This window comes from Sardina pilchardus, chromosome 16 (genome assembly GCF_963854185.1).
Source record: "Sardina pilchardus chromosome 16, fSarPil1.1, whole genome shotgun sequence".
Taxonomy (NCBI): domain Eukaryota; kingdom Metazoa; phylum Chordata; class Actinopteri; order Clupeiformes; family Clupeidae; genus Sardina; species Sardina pilchardus.
The window spans coordinates 22378573-22393941 of record NC_085009.1 but is presented as its reverse complement, the minus strand read 5'-3'; the positions used below and the strand labels follow the sequence as shown (position 1 = coordinate 22393941).

The 15369-nt window shown below is 44.7% G+C and overlaps 2 protein-coding genes across 2 annotated transcripts in view; both read right to left on the bottom strand.

Annotated features, from left to right (window-relative positions):
• The window catches only part of LOC134060243 (glucosidase 2 subunit beta-like), a 153589-nt gene extending 141873 nt beyond the window's left edge, over positions 1-11716 (bottom strand). The window contains exons 1-5 of the mRNA XM_062516880.1: positions 11296-11716; positions 10923-11039; positions 10145-10240; positions 7387-7444; positions 2946-3063 (exon numbers count right to left, since the gene is read on the bottom strand). Of these exons, the coding sequence (XP_062372864.1) occupies positions 2946-3063; positions 7387-7444; positions 10145-10240; positions 10923-11039; positions 11296-11383 (477 nt within the window). The 5' untranslated portion in view covers positions 11384-11716. The remainder of the gene's footprint in view (positions 1-2945; positions 3064-7386; positions 7445-10144; positions 10241-10922; positions 11040-11295) is intronic.
• A 572-nt stretch (positions 11717-12288) lies between these two features.
• On the bottom strand, positions 12289-14885 carry LOC134060307 (doublesex- and mab-3-related transcription factor A1-like). The gene is made up of 2 exons (XM_062516968.1): positions 14294-14885; positions 12289-14086 (listed from the first exon to the last, which is right to left on the bottom strand). The coding sequence occupies exons 1-2, from the start codon at positions 14778-14780 to the stop codon at positions 13257-13259; spliced, it is 1317 nt and encodes a 438-aa protein (XP_062372952.1). The 5' UTR covers positions 14781-14885; the 3' UTR covers positions 12289-13256.
• Between the last annotated feature and the right edge of the window lie 484 nt (positions 14886-15369).

Here is a 15369-nt window from a genome sequence, read left to right as displayed (position 1 = left end):
TGTGTGTGTTTGGCTAAGGATGACTAGCTATCTGGGGCAAGGAGCCCGATGTGGGGAGCTCATCCCCGTTCTCAAGCGCAGGTGATTTATAGGATTCATTTCCACATTCTCTCTCTGTCTTTCTCTCGCTCTCACTCTCTCCATCTTTCTCTCTTTTTCTCTCTCTCCACTACACCTCTCTCTCTTTACCTCTTTAACTCTCTTTCTATCCCTCTCTACCCCTCTCCTTCCCTCGCTTCTCTCTCTCACTCTCTCCATCTTTACCTCTCTCTCTCTCTCTCTCTCTCTCTCTCTCTCATGTATGTGTGTTTTCCATTTCTTCACTGTCTCTGTCAAAGTCCTCCAAACACCATCTCTAAAATATTCCTTCTCTCTCTCACCATCTCTTTCTTTCTTGTTCTCTTCATTCACTCTTACTCCCACTTCCTAACTTTCTCTTCACTCCACTCTTCATCACTGTGTCTCTCCTCACAACTCTCTCTACCCCTCTCCATCCCTCCCTCCCTCCCTCCCTCCATCTCTCTCCCTCTCTCTCCTCCACTCATTCTTCACTGTGCTTCCTTTCATTCTTTCCCTCCCCCAGTGTGGAGTGTTTTCAGTGACAGCTGTCACAGTATCAGGGTCAGGAAGGTGCCATGCCAGAGTACACGCTTATATTTATGACTTGTCAACAAAATATTTCACTTCCCCTGCCGCATCAAACAACAACAAAACAAAAACAAATACCCAAACTGCATAATAGCTAAGCTACTGTAAATCCAACCAAATGTGTCACACACACACACACACACACTCACACGATACTCAAACTGAGGTTGGTGTGTGTGTGTGTGGGGGGGGGGGGGGCTTCCTCGTGCACTACAATAGTTTCATTCATCATGATGATATGATTATTGAGGGGCGCTGCATTGGCTGATTTTGATTATTGGGAGGGTCACCCCCCTGCCCACACACACACACACACACACACACACACAAACCATGTTTCACTCCTATGTCACACCTCATCCATGCTGAGCTGGCAGCCATTTTGTCTGTAAAAACTTCCTCTCCCTCCGATCCATCTCACACCTCATCCGCAAAATGCCCGCTATAATACTGTTGCCACTCCTAATTGCACACTAATTGACTCCTTCTAATTTCTCCCTCCTATACGTGCCTCTCTTCACCTTTCAAAGAAAAACACAACAGCACTTTTCATCACATGCAAGTAGTGTGTAAAACTTCATGGCAGACGTGAGTTGGGTGGGGCGCTTGCTTCAGGGAGGGGTTAGTATGAACGCCGGCGTCCACCGGACGCGGCGTTCAGCGGTGTGGGATTGACGCACAGGATTGTAGAACAGTTTTCTATCCCTGTGCGGCTGCCACGCGACACATACGTTTTCTAGTGGGCTTTGCTCCGTTAAAAACAATGGAGCTGTAATTTCTTTTTTTTTTTGACGCGTCGCGCTGCGTACGTGTCCGGTGGGCGTCGGCCTTGAGAGTGGAGAGGCTCTCAGGTACCCAGACCGCCTGCCTTCCTTCCTTCCTCCCTCCCTCCCTTCCTTCCTTCTCAGCGCCCCAGACAGTGTGGTGGTGGGAGAGGAAGAGAAGAAGGGGTACGGTGGTAAAATGAGCCAGACTCGCCTCCCCGATTGCTCAACTGCCCCTAATGCCCCCACCCCGGGGAGTGTGTGATTGTGGGAGTGTCTGTGTGTGTGTGTGTGGTGGGGGGGTTAGACGTTAGAGGGGTGCACGACAGGAGAGAGAGAGAGAGAGAGAGAGAGAGAGAGAGAGAGAGAGAGAGAGAGAGAGAGAGAGAGAGAGAGAGAGAGAGAGAGAGAAGGCACAGCCTGACTTTTTTAGGACACTGGGAGGGGTCACAGGGATCAGTTCCATTCTCGCTCAGTCTGGATCTGCCACTCACCTGGGGTGTTGGGGGGGGGGGGGGGGGGAGGGTTGTGTGTGTCTGTGGGGTGGAGGGGGCGGGGGGGTGGGGTATTTCAGGACAAGCCCCTGGAGCGCTGCACTGAGGAGTCAGGCAGGTGGGGAACAGGTGTGTGTGTGTGTGTGTGTGTGTGTGTGTGTGTGCGCGTGTGTGTGTGTATATATGTGTGTGTGTGTGTGTGTGTGTGTACAAGTGTGTGTGTGTTAAGGAGAATAGCGAACTACAAAGACAGTGTTAAAATTCGGATGAGTTGATGTACATGTATGTGCATGAAACACGGTGTGTAAATTGGAGTACATTTTGAATGAATGAATGAATTGAATAGGTGTGTAAGTGTGCATGTATAGTATGCATCAGGAGAAATGACTGAACATGAGTGAAATGAGTGAAACATAAGAGCATGTGCATGAGAAGGAACAGATCCATCGTGTATGACTCCACCATGTCCACATGTTTCATTGTTCTTGCCTCCCTTTGCCTTATACTGACATCTTTTCTACGTCATACTACTCTCTTTCCCAATCTGTCTCTCTGTCTCTCTCTCTCACACACACACACACACACACACACTCTCAAGCTCACACATACATACACACACACACACACACACACTCTCTCTCTCTCTCTCTCTCTCTCTCCATCTCAGACACACACACACACACACACACACACACACACACACACACACACACACACACACACACACACACACACACACACACACACACACACACACAGACACACACACATACACTCTCTCTACCTCACACACATACACACACTCACTCTCTCTCCCCCCACCCCATATCCAGCCCAAAACCCCAGGGCCCCAGGAACTCTTGCCTACATCTGTATTCTATGGGTAGCGGGGAAGGGGGCGCTTTGCATTTCGTTCTTTTTTCTTTTTCGGAGAGAGGATGAAGGCGGGGTGAGTTATTTGGGGAACCAGGAGACGGGGGTTTTGGGGGTTGGGTGTGTGTGTGTGTGTGTGTGTGTGTGTGTGTGTGTGTGTGTGCACCTGTTTCTCTCTCCACACATCGGCCCCTTCCTCCACCAGCTGCCTCTTCATCAGCAGGCCCTCGTTGAGCCTCCTCATCCTCTCCTCCAGCTCTGCACGCTCCTTCTGCCCCAGATTCCTGAACCAGGAGAGAGAGAGAGAGAGGGAGAGAGAGAGAGAGAGAGAGAGAGAGAGAGAGAGGAGGGGGAAAGAAAGGAGGGGGAGAGGGAGAGAAGGAGAAAAAGAGAGAGAGGGAGAGATAGAGGGAGAGAGGGGGTGGAGAGACAGAGAGAGATATACATCAGGAAAGAGAAAGGGAGAAAGAGGGGGATGGAGAGAGGGGGTGGAGAATGATAGAGAGGTGGAGGGAAACAGAAAGAGAGATCGAGTTAAAGAGAGAGAGAATGCAAGAGAGAGATGGAATGAGATTGAGAGACAAGGGAAGGGGAGCATAGAGAAAGCCAAGGGCCAACCATAAACAGACAGCAGAGAGAAGGAGAGAGAGAGAGAGAGAGAGAGAGAGAGAGAGAGAGACAGAGACAGAGAAAGGGATGACAAGAAATACAGGGAGTAGAGAGGCGTGAGTGTGAGAGACAAGCAATAAAGAAAGACAGAGGCGCATAGATATATATACAGTATATATATATATATATATATATAGAGAGAGAGAGAGTGAAAGACAGCAGAAGAGAGGGATGAAGCAACACACAGAAAGGAGAGAGTGGAAGAGATGGCATATGGAGCCAGAGAGAGGACGAAAGAGTGTGAGAACAAAGAAATGATGGAAGAGTGGAAGAAAAGAAACGACAAAAAGAGACAAAGAGAGAGGGGGAAATGTAAAGAAGAGATAGAGGGAGAGAGATAGAGAGAGAGGGGGAAATGGACAGAAGAGATAGAGGGAGAGCAAGACAGATAGAGAGGGGAAAATGGACAGAAGAGATAGAGGGAGAGCAAGAGAGATAGAGAGAGGGGGAAATGGACAGAAGCGATAGAGGGAGAGCAAGAGAGATGGTGAGAGGTGGAAATGGACAGAAGGGATAGAGGGAGAGAGAGAAATAGAGAAAGAGGGGGAAATGGACAGAAGAGATAGAGAAAAACCAGGAGAAAGAGGGACATATGAGGAAGGCAGGAAGCGAAATAAAAAGACGATGAATGAGACATGAAGAGAGGAAAAAGAAAAAGAGGGTGTGAGAGAGAAAAAGGTGGAAATGAGACAGAGGGGGATGCAGTATTCTGCCCCCCCCCCCCCCTCTCTCCCTCACACACACACACACACACACACACACATCCTCTCACTTGTAAGACACGGGAGATGGTGTGTGAGGTTGGGGGCCAGTCACGTGCCAGGAGAACAGGGGTAAAGAGCCCTTTTTTCCCTCGCATTGCCTCAGACAGACTTTGAAAAGTAGGCCACAGTGAAGTCAAGGTGTGCTGCTCTATGGCTACCGTCTCGTACACACACTCACACACACTCACACACTCCTCCGCTGTGCTGCCGCGCTCATTCACCTCCCCACACACACACATCACTTCACAGGGCCAGCAGCTCTCCTGTTACCAGCCCCCATGGCATGGCCCATGGCACTGTTACGTGGTGTGTGTGTGTGTGTGTGTGTGTGTGTGTGTGTGTGTGTGTGCGCATGTGTGTGAGGGACTGTGTGTAAGCATTGTTTTTTTTTGTTGTTGTTGTTGTTTTGCTTGTTTGTTTTGGCGTGCACATCAAATCATGTTTTGAGCTTTGTCTTGATATAATGACAAAAATGTTTATGATTCTGATACAATGTGCACGCATGATGGAAGTCAGCTGGTGCGGTAGCTGCGTTGTATGTACTGTATAAATAAACCTCCCTTCTGACATGCTAGCAGGAGATGTTTCAGCCCCCCGTGGTAGCACACTCGACTCCCAGTCCAACGTGCGGCAAGTCGCAGGTTCGAGTCCCGGCAGTGGCAAGGCTGAGCCACATGTGGTCAGTCAAGCACAACACCTTACAACACATTTACACTTGGAGCAACTGACGACTCCTGTACGTCTATTCTTCACTCAATGGAGAACAATGTGAGCGTAATCTGGATTTGTGCGAACAAGCACAGATCCTCACCACACTTAAACTTGCAACCTCCAACGTGGGAAGATGGGCATGCAGGCTGTTTTAAAGGGACACTTCACCGATTAGCATTAAGCTTTGTATCTTTAGAAAACCAGTCATGTTTTTGAATGGTCATGCATTATTCCCTCAGTTTGCCTTGAGATGGGAGAAATACAGATTTCAATGTAAAATCATCATTTTACATCATTGAAAGCAGGAAGTCCTATTCATGGGTTTCATTGAAATCCGTATTTCTCCCATCTCAAGGCAAACTGAGGGAATGATGCACGACCATTCAAAAACATGACTGGTTTTCTAAAGATACAAAGCTTCATGCTAATCGGTGAAGTGTCCCTTTAAGCGGTGAGAATGAATTTGCTGAATGCACAGCCCTGGCTATCACGCGATGGCTACCACTGCACTGACTCCTAATAAACCAGTACTAGTATCACTCCACTGACCCCTAATAAACCAGTACTAGTATCACTCCACTGACCCCTAATAAACCAGTACTAGTATCACTCCACTGACCCCTAATAAACCCGTACTAGTATCACTCCACTGACCCCTAATAAACCAGTACTAGTATCACTGCACACTGACCCCTAATAAACCAGTACTAGTATCACTGCACTGACCCCTAATAAACCAGTACTAGTATCACTCCACTGACCCCTAATAAACCAGTACTAGTATCACTCCACTGACCCCTAATAAACCAGTACTAGTATCACTCCACTGACCCCTAATAAACCAGTACTAGTATCACTCCACTGACCCCTAATAAACCAGTACTAGTATCACTCCACTGACCCCTAATAAACCCGTACTAGTATCACTGCACTGACCCCTAATAAACCAGTACTAGTATCACTCCACTGACCCCTAATAAACCAGTACTAGTATCACTCCTAACCCAGGCCGCAGCATCACTAGCGTAGCTAGTGTGGCCAGTGTAACCCGTGTTGTGTGGGCAACGCCGGGGGGGACAAGCAGAGTCACACACCACACACTAGACCTCTGCATAGAGCACATGCAAACCTATGTGCTCACAGCTTAGAGGGCTAAACAATAATTTGTCATCACAACTCTTACAACATCACAGAATAGCAGCACTTGTATTATTTGCTTCGTGTGTGTGCATGATCTGTGTTACCTTATTTTTACTCTCAAAGTTGACATCTAACATGTTTTACACATCTAATAAGTTTATACATGTTATGTGTGCACATGTTTTTGTACTTTATGTGATGTGGGTAGACACTATAAAATGTATCATGGAAGAAGACAGAGACACTTTTTTCAAGCCAATCCACCTTTTTCAGACAAATCTACAGAACGGTAGAGGAGCACTGTCACCTGGTGGTGAAGTTAGGAACTGCTATAGCACTAACTGCAGTGCACTGCAGATCATTAGCTTCCCAATAACAAGTGAAAAGTATCAATATCATAAACCATTTCTATAATCATTTCAATGTATTGCTATGCTTTCACACAGTGTATGTTTTAGATAATATTTATTTGAATGTGATTCTGAATGAAATGCGTTTGAACTATACTACCCAATAGGCCTACCCATAAACCAGTGCGCTTTCAATGGAAGGTAAAAGTGGTATCTGGGGTGTATGACAGCAATGGCCAGTAATAAAAGAGTGTTTTTTTCTATGGGTTGCCGCTTCCAAAAAGTGGATTGACTTAAGATCGATTTGAAAAGTAAGCACAACACTCATCCATGTGAATTCTGTGCAACTAGACGACATTTCAGATGTTTGACCAACCAAGCAGCATGGCTCTTATAAGGGTGTGAATAGTGATATCCTGTCACAAGACTGAGAATGAGAGAGAGAGAGAGAGAGAGAGAGACAGAGAGATAGATAGATAGATAGATAGATAGATAGATACTTTATTGATTCCCAATAAAGGGAAATTCAAGACAACTGATAACCTAACAGATCTGAACAATGTGTTTTCCTGTTTCATCTTCTTTAAAAACAAATAAAAAATAAAAATCTAATTTCTTACTTCACTTTCCTATTTCCAGTGTGATCTCCACATTAGAGCAGCCTCACCTAGGAGGAAACCAAGCCACTATGTGTCAGGTCACTTCTCTGGATCCTTCTCATCATGTCAGAGGACCAGGCAATGGAGACCCTGAATGCATATGGCAACCTAAAATTGCCTAAAAGTTTGAGGCAAATTGGATGAGAACTTTTGTGGCTATGTGAGGGGACGTGTACACAGGGGTACAGAAAGATGAACATACAAGTGGATGAAAGAAACGACCCAACCAGAATGGACCTCTAGACACACACACACACACACACACACACACACACACACACACACACACACACACACACACAATTACTACTAACCTGCATGTATTCTGGCAGTGGGCTGAGCTGTTGTACTCATCAGAGCCGTCGCAGCAATCTGGGGGTGGAAACCATAGAGATTAAGATACATCACACAATAGAGAATAGAATAGAATAATAGAATAAGTCTTTAATTGTCCACCAAGGTGGAAAATTGTCTTTGGCTCACCCAAAACACAGGATAAAACAGACATGTTTCACAGACACATTGTTGGACATACAGCAACTGGACATACAGCAACATACAGCAACATAGCAACTGAACATACAGCGACTGGACATACAGCGACTGAACATACAGCAACATATGGCAGCTGAATATACAGCAACTGAACATACAGCGACTGGACATACGGCGACTGAACATACAGCAACATAGGCAGCATATGGCAGCTGAACATACAGCAACTGGACATACAGGACAAACATCAATGGTTATAAAAACAATATAAAAGTAAATAAATAGGAGCAGTTCTTGCTGTCAGGGGATTCACTTTGAGTTGATAATATTAATGGCGTTTGGGATAAAGGATTTTTTAAAAATGCCTTTAGCCAATGGGACCCTGTAGCGCTTGCCAGACTTTAACAGTTCAAATTGGCTACAAAGGGGATGAGAGGCATCAGCTGCTATTTTCCTGGCTTTCCTTTTCAACCTGTCAGCATAGAGGTGGGTTAGCTGTTTTTGGGGTTTCCTCACTATTTTGCTTGCCATAGAAACTACCCTGTTTAGTTTGGTCTTACATTTGCAATTTAAGTGCCCAAACCAAGCAGGGAGGTGGAAGGTTAAAATACTCTCAATATGTGTAGTATACACAAGTTCTAGGATCTGTGTAGAGACTTCTGGAGCAGGGGATGCAGTTAATGTGCTTGACAGAGAGATAGGCTGAGAAAGGGGACCAATCACAGAACAGGGGGGAAAGCAAGACGATGATGAGCTATGCACAGACGCATTTGATAGACATCCGTGGCGCCCAATGAACGGATCTGGGCATTTTTTCAAATACGAGAAAATGAACGTCTGGTTGCGAACTTTTTTCTACTTTTCGTCTGGGTACCAGCCTAGTCATTTGTACTCTTTTCATTTCTAAATTGTTTTATTTTTCTGTTTGTTATATCATTGGCTGCCTTTTTAAAGAACTGGCGGATGGAAATTAACACTAACTAATTAAAGCTAACTCCGGCTTATTCATAGCTTTTTGTCTGTTAATTAATGAGCATCGCCCCTATTAAATAAACAAATAAATAATAAATAAATCAACAAGATGAGCGGGGTGCTTACAACAAGGTCAAAGGGTAAATTTCTAGTGAACACACATACTGATAAACAATTATCCTTGCTTCAAGTGTTCTTCAAGTGTCTCTTCATTGAGTAAGCACAGTTTGTTAAAATATTACTTATTTGCATTTCAAAATTATTCTGCAGGTGCCTTGATACAGAACGACTTACACAGTTAAACTCTCTTTTTTTTTTTTTAATCAGTAGCCGATTTACTACCTGTGTATTGAACCCTGCTGATGTCCTTGTTATCACCTTGCACTAGCTCAGCTGCTGAGGTTCTGGAATGGAATGTGTGAGGACTGTTGAGGCTGGCTGAGGACCATCACTAGTGTTGCACTAAAAGGACTCAACTGACAAAATGAACTGTGTGTAGTGAGGTGTCTCTTCAAACAAAATGGCATGTTCTATTCTGATGAGACAGAAAGAGGCAGGAAACAGTGTTGTTTTCAAGAAAGGGAGAGAGAGATATAAGCTGTGTGTGTGATAGAGAGAGAAAGAGAAAGAGAAAGAGAGAGAGAGAGAGAGAGAGAGAGAGAGAGAGAGAGAGAGAGAGAGAACCTCATTAGAAGCCCATAGCTATGGAAAGCTGTCTGAAGTGGGAGCTACTGGAAAGCCTTGTTTCAACAGCAGACAGAAGTAGAGAGTGAGAGAAGAGAATGACACTACAGAGGGAGTAGTGAAAAAAGACTGTGACAAAAAGACATTGAGAGAGAGAGAGAGAGATAGAGAGAGTGAGTGAGAGAGAGAGTGTTGAAAAAAGAAAAGGGCAAGCAAGGAAGAACTAATTGAGAAATCTTCCACAGGGGATTTTATTTCACAGTGTTCCACAAAAACAGACTTAACTAAACTCAGTCTACGCTGAAGACAACCTTGACTAAGAGAGACCTCTAGTACCACCAATAACTGCACAGCTCACCTATGTAGCTTAACAGTGTCACTCTTGGTTATGTGTTGCATCTAACAGCCTTCCTTATATTATCTCAGGGTTATGTGGGGCTTTCCATTTTTAGGGTTTTGGAGTACTGAGGTAAAATTGTAACATTGCATAGGCCTACTGCACCGACACATGCATACCGTAATTTCCCAACTATTAGCTTATACATTGATTTTGATTTTGAAAAATGTCTTCAGCTATGAAGTTAATACCCAGGGGCAGTTAATATGGAATCAATATGGTATCAATATGGTTTTGTGTCTTTTAACTTGCATAAAACACTGTCCTGCGGCTTATACACAATGCAGCTAACACAGAATAAATGACTGTATGTCATATCATGCACATGTGTTACACTGTCATGTTTAAGAAGAGTAGCTGTGTGCACATCCCACCTTGCAGGTGCAGGACAAATGGAGAGTAACTATGGAAGGAATGTAATGTCCGCGACACTGATAAATTGCTCCCGGTTTAATGAAAGAATGCAACGTTTCGACCCTACTGGGCCTTCATCAGGCAATGTCCACTAAGTAGCGCACACTCACCACAGATGCCATCGTTGACTCTGGAGGACTGGATGTGGTGCGGTCGGAAGCCCAAGTTTGCGCAGTAGAAATGCCCATTAGGACAAGCCGCGGTGCCTAAGAGGAGAGAGCTCTGTCAATAACAAATAACACAAGTGACATCAAACATCTCACCAAAGATCATTTAGAACCTTTCTCAACCGTCTCTGATCTCACTGTAAAAATGTAGGCCTATTTGCATTTCAGCAGTAGAGACGGCTTCTTTAGTTTCGAAATCTTTTGGTAATATTGAATTATTAAAGTATATTGAGTTTTGATTTTGTAGAAATAGACCAGTTATTTCAGGTAGAAATGTGAGGTGGGAGAGATCACCAAAGGCACCAAGAACAGGAGCAGCTAGAATGGACTCTTGTGAGTATGGTACAGAAATGATTGAATGAGCCGCAAGGTGGCGGTAGTGCACCGCTATTCGGCTGCAAGCAAATCTGATGTTTCACCATAAATCAGTTTCATCAGAAATTAACAACGTTCTGATGGCAGATCGTCGTGTCTGAATCTAAGAACGTGTTCAAATGTTTTGATCTCTCTGACTGGCTTTGGTCTGCCTGTATTATTATCGGACTGAAAAGAGCCTGTTTCAAACGTAAGCTAACTTGTTCAGCTCCACTGCATCACTGCAGTTTTAAAACACACGTTCGGGGACAAATTTGTCCGATGAGCAGTGTTTGTCAACTGCAGTAGAAAGGTCATACATGCTGGAAAGGGCATACACATCGAAATAAATGCAAATGAACTCTACCAGGTTCGTCCGACCCATCCGCGCAGTCGCAGTAGTCGTCATTCACTTGCTCGAAGGGGATCAGTTTTGAGCCATCGATGCAAAGGAATGACTTCCTCTCTTTGTAAAATCTCTTATCTGCCAAACAAACCACAACGATACACACATGACACATCGAACAACATCATGCAAACTAGTTTAAAGTTAGTTCATTAGCCTATAGGTTACTCTGATCACTTATTTAGGCTATTCGTTTAGGCTACAATTGCTGCTGCAGACAAATGGAACAGTAGGCTAATTGACAGTCCAGTCTGCATGCTCAATCAGTCGAGGCAGCTGCAGCCTACAGTGCTGTACAAGTGTTACGAGCCTACATCTAATGATTGTCACTCACAAGATATAGATATGCCCCGGATCTTCCTCGATTCCACAAACACAGCAGCCCAAATGATGACAGCTACGGCGATGTGATGCATGTCCATGAGATCAGCTAGTAGAGTTGCGGGTTTAGGATGCTGATGAAGCAGTTTAACGATGAGGGTGCTACGTATTAATTAATAGAGCGTCCAGGTAGCAGACAGGCTAGGCAATGACACACGCTCTGAACTGCTAAGAGCTTAATATGTGAGCTTGTTAACTGTCACATAACAGAGATTCTAACTAATATCACACTAGGTTTCCTTCATTGCCCGGAGACGCTGTTGTCTGCCGACTTCGGAAAAATAAACAAATTAAATTCATAAGTCACATGAAGGGCGTCGATCTTGCATTTAATTGCCATAAACACCTGTCAAGATGCCATTGCTCGCAATGTTGTTTTGGCGCTTCCTGTGTCTGGGCCACGTGGTATTAAATACGTCATTGTTTACGGTTTGCAGGGTTCCCTTTTAAAGCTACAGTAGCCTATTACAATTAATGTGCCTGCTACCGAGCGTAAACTATAATAGGCTTTCTGATATATTATAATAATTAGTATATGTAGGCCTACCAATTAACAATGAATGCACGGATTATATTCAGTCACACTGCATTATAATCTCTGTGTGTGTGTGTGTGTGTGTGTGTGTGTGTGTGTGTGTGTGTGTGTGTGTGTGTGTGTGTGTGTGTGTGTGTGTGTGTGTGTGTGTGTGTAGAGAGAGAGAGACAGAGACAGAGAGAGAGAGAGACAGAGAGAGAGAGAGAGAGAGAGAGAGAGAGAGAGAGAGAGAGAGAGAGAGAGAGCGCTCTTGCCATACCAAGTCGTTAACCTGGAAATCCAGCCCCAGGGTATGAAGTTTTATGCACTTTTAAGTAAATTATTAATTTGTTAAGCATTGCACTTTCATTAGGCTATGTTTATGACACAAATCATCAAACATCATCAATTGAACAACGTTCATTTACTTATTTATTCATCAAAGTCCCAAGTGTTAAATTCACTGATCAGGATTGCAAGCATATTTTCTATCAGCTAAGTGGCACGGTAATTTGAGTGTTTATAAGTGTTTCACTTTTGAATTTTGGATACATTTGTACAAACCTTTTTTCTTTGCAGTGCATTAATTATTCCAATTTTACATGACATATGACATCGGTATTAACAGTAATAAGATATACATTTTGACTGAAGGAAGGGTAGCCTTTTTAAAGGGCACTTTCAACAACCACCATTGTTTGATCAGCTGGACAATGCCTTACAAAATATAGTTGTTCCATGGTTTGTATGCTAAGAACATCATTAGGACACTGAATCTGACAGACAGAACAGAAGAGATAGGTCCATTTCACTGTGCATTCCCACACTGAATATACAAGTTCACAAATCCATGTAGCCTATAGCTTCTATCAAAGGGCCTACAGTGATCCTTTAAAGTTCCATAATGTAGCCATTCAGCTATATTTTCATCTCTAGTCATGAAATGTTTCACCTGATGCCAAACATCTTTGAATAGCTTCCCCTCAAACGGAAGGAGTTCATATTTTGGACTTTCACAGGTACACAAAAAGAAAAAGTGATCCGTGTTAGGCCTATCCCTCTCAAACACTCTCTCTTTCTATCTCTCTCAGTCTGTTGCAATGTTTGAGTTTCCTGAGTTAAAGTACACCACTTGACCCCAGAATAACAGAACAACACAGTTTTCTCCTTTGTATTTATTTAGAGTGAGAAAATAACGTTATATACAATAGATACAAATTGGCATAGTAAAATAAGTCGTAAAAAAATACAGTCGTTGAATATTAGTCTATAGACTGGATTTCATTGAGGCACAATGGGTTATAATAATTGATTGAGCCAATGAAGATGTATAAAAAACGCAAGGGGAAAATCTTTGTACAAAATATAAAATATAGGTTGATAACATAATATAGCCTATCTTATTTTTCGTTGCTGAGACGGGAATAAATGCTTGTATTTGGAAATGAATCTTTGGCTTGAAGGCAGGAGATGTCCCGAATAACACCTGGAAAAGAATAGTCCAGCGGAGGTCGAAACGGGAGCCCTGGTATTAGCCCGGAGGTCATGTAAGGTGCCATTATGTTCGGTAATCCTGCTCCAGCGGTCGAGTATGCCAAACGAAGTGGGGAAATGCCAAAGCGCGGGCTTAGTCCATACAACCCGTCGCTCCCGACTGCGCTAGCCACCGACGTCTGGAGAGGGGAGAAAGCTGATTTGGTGCCGAAACCCCCTATGGCTGCGCCTAGGGGTCGGATTGTGGATGGCCTCGGGGCGGTAGAATTGTCTGGCCTGGGCAGTCCACTGGCATCTGGAGAACCTTTATTCTCCTTCGAGTTTAGAAGCATTTCGATGGCTCTGACTATGTCCCCGGTGCAGGTTTTCAGCGCCGACTCCAAAGTGTCCCGTTGTAGATGAGGGAAGATCTTCATCATAACGTTGGTAGGGTCCCTGTTTTTCCCCATGGCACCTGACCCGCTTTGGTCGTAGGAGCTGTACTCAGTCGGTTTCTCCGATTCGCTGCCCGATTCTGGATCAGACGATAACTGCGATCGGGGACTGGCAGAATGCTCAGACCTGCGGTCGAACCCAGGCGAGGGACTGCCACTGGTTTTGTCAAGATCTTGGTGCGTTTTCTCCCGACCCCCACAGGTGTCTTCCCTCTCGATGGGAGAGGGCAACATAGAGTTACCGGGAGAAAACAGGGATCGAGCCATAAATCCGTTGAAAACATTGTATTTCACCAACTTGTCTGCAAAATAAAAACACATCAGGTATAAGACGGATGGAGTAACAAATTAAGTTAAACCAAAGCATAACATTTCCAGTCTTTCATTGCCTATTCATAGACTTAACGCCTACTCTATTCGAGTTTAATTTATTTACTATGGAAATGGAATTTTATCATCGTATGTCTATGTCTATGCGCAATGACGCATGGATTTGGTGAGAAACATACCGTCTTTATGGTCCCCATTTCCAAAGGGATCAAATGAGGTTGGTCTTGCGGAGGTCAGGCCTGCAGCACTCGAACCAACGGCTGATGAGCTGAGAGTTACTCCGGGCTCCGTCGCCCCAGGACCGGTGTACATGAACTGCAGCTCCCGTGCCTCGCTCTCCTCCTGCGCCTGCTGCCGCCGAAGAGCCACCTGCGCGGCCATCACCCGCTGTCTCTCCGCGATGAGCGTGCACTTGGCGCAAACGCAGTCCCTCCAGCGGCAGAAGCGCTTGTGTCCTTTCAGCGCTGACACGACACCGTGGTTTCGACACCGGGCGCACTTGGGAGTCCGTGGATAGCCTCTCTCTAGCGAGGGGTTGCAGGCTGCAGCCGCGGCCGCCCGGAGAAACAGGGGCGGAGGACGGAGAAGCGATGCCGGCATTTGTAGACCCACTGAGAGAGACGGGGCATGACCGGTCATGGAGAGTTGCCTGCCGCTTCCATCCATTTCGTCCGAGTTTTTGGGACGAGCGCACTTGTGTGGGTTTTTTTTCCACTTGTCTTTGGCGAGATTCTCCGAGGTGTGGCTTGTCAAGAGAATGTGTGTGAAGTGTTGCGGTGATGCTTTAAAAGTGCCAGAACATTCGCCCTCGAGGTGGCAAGGTGTGAAATTGAACACCAAAGACACTCCCCCTTCCATTCACAGTTTAAACAGCACCCTGTCCTGCTGTGCACGCCAACGGCCGACGTGCCTCTTGGGATTTTAAAAAGGTTTAGGCAGAAAAGCAGCCTCAAGAAAACGCATCATACAGAAAACCAAATATATGTAACAAAAAAACAATTAAAAAAAACGATGTTTTCATAATTTGTATCAATAGGTAATGTAGACCCATGCTATGCCATATGAATAACGTCTGTCGCGTCCTTCTCTCAGCCACTAACTCCAGGAGTTCCAGAGCAGTCCCCAGGACAGAAGTAATTTCCTGGACTAATTTCCTCAATTTTCTCACTATACGTTTTTCATTGTTATAACAGATGTATCATGGTTACAAGTGTTGTTTTCGTAGTCTCTTTTTTTGCAATTCGTTTAATAATTT

Bases quoted from the DNA above. Each gene is read 5' to 3' on its own strand.
- LOC134060307 (XM_062516968.1), bottom strand. From the start codon at position 14,780: ATGGATGGAAGCGGCAGGCAACTCTCCATGACCGGTCATGCCCCGTCT. The intron at 14,087-14,293 runs GTATGTTTCTCA...TTTATTTTGCAG, and splicing joins AAATGGGGACCATAAAGACG to ACAAGTTGGTGAAATACAAT.